The sequence below is a fragment of the Oryzias melastigma genome, linkage group LG1 (assembly GCF_002922805.2).
Source record: "Oryzias melastigma strain HK-1 linkage group LG1, ASM292280v2, whole genome shotgun sequence".
Lineage (NCBI taxonomy): Eukaryota > Metazoa > Chordata > Actinopteri > Beloniformes > Adrianichthyidae > Oryzias > Oryzias melastigma.
Window position 1 is genome coordinate 21,248,670 of NC_050512.1, and position 1,275 is coordinate 21,249,944.

The 1,275-nt window shown below is 29.8% G+C and overlaps 1 protein-coding gene across 1 annotated transcript in view; it reads right to left on the reverse strand.

Annotated features, from left to right (window-relative positions):
• The window catches only part of hgsnat (heparan-alpha-glucosaminide N-acetyltransferase), a gene marked incomplete in the record, with an annotated part of 13,503 nt that overhangs the window by 2,257 nt on the left and 9,971 nt on the right, over positions 1-1,275 (reverse strand). The window contains 2 exon segments of the mRNA XM_024289764.2: positions 1-86; positions 1,119-1,189. Of these exon segments, the coding sequence (XP_024145532.1) occupies positions 1-86; positions 1,119-1,189 (157 nt within the window).

Consider the following 1,275-nt stretch of genomic DNA (forward strand, 5'->3'; position numbering starts at 1 on the left):
ACCATTTCTTTACATCCACTGTGTAGTAGACCAGGACGAGCAGCACAAAAGCAAAGCAAGCCAATGTTGTCACATAAGAGAGTGACCTAGATAAGAAGCAAATCCAAACATTTACATTAATGCACACACCATCAAAAAGATTTGACAGCAACATGTTAATACATAACGTATTACTCTTTTAAATTCAAACTAACATTACAACTCAGTGGAAACTGGATGACTTTTTGACATGATTGCTTAACTACTTATATTCATGCTAATCTCATCTGTTTATAAATTCAACATATATTTGTGTCTTTAAGTGGTTCAATGGGTTAGTAATTGCACATAAGTAAATTTAGTAAAAAATGTACCTAATAAATTAGTTAACTAATAAAAAATGATCAACACTTTCTCAACTTAACCTTTCATAAACAAAAATTGGTCTCACTTTATGCTACAGATTTACAAAAACACCTAATTTGTGCAATTGCAATTTAAAATGTCTCTTAAAAAACAAAATTTGTTCATTTAAAAATCTAAAATTTCAATTTGCATTTTTTTTAATATAAAAATAATGTAACAATGATTTTTTTTTTGTTTAGTATAGTGTGGTATAGTGACAGCAATATGACAAGTCAGCAAACAATTCTGTTATACTTAGTCTGTGTGATAATAAACAGGATTATTTTTGCCCTTTAAAAACTGATTATCTTCCTTTTGTAAAACTGTGTAAATCATAACTGTTCTGAACTTCTCTGTGATTTATGGAACTGATGAATTGATTTTATGACTTATTTTCAAACCATAACAAAACAACTAATTACTTTGCATTAAACTTTGCTGAGAAAGTGACATTCATTTGTGAGCAGAACATTATTTCACACTAAATCCTTTTGAAGTTAATATGTGGATTGCATCTAAACTCCATAAAAAAATGAGTTCCTGATGTTTTCCACGTTTTCCATGAACAATGTTGACACCAGATAATCTTTTGATCTTTATATAGATGATAAACTCCATTCAGTAACATAGCTTAGGGGTCCATTTAGCCTTTTGATTTATAAAGTTTGTTTGAATGCAACAGCAAATTTCAAATAGGTTAAGATATATATTTTAGAACTGACAATAAAACTTACCAAAGGTTCTTGTTGACAGGGATGAAACCCCGATCTGTGGAACACGTGGTCAGAATGGCTGAAATGACTCCCTATGGAAAAAAGAGAAAAAAAAGGATTTTATTTGGCCAAAAAGGTGTGACTTGGATGTACTTTTGGAAATTTACTCAAAAAAAGT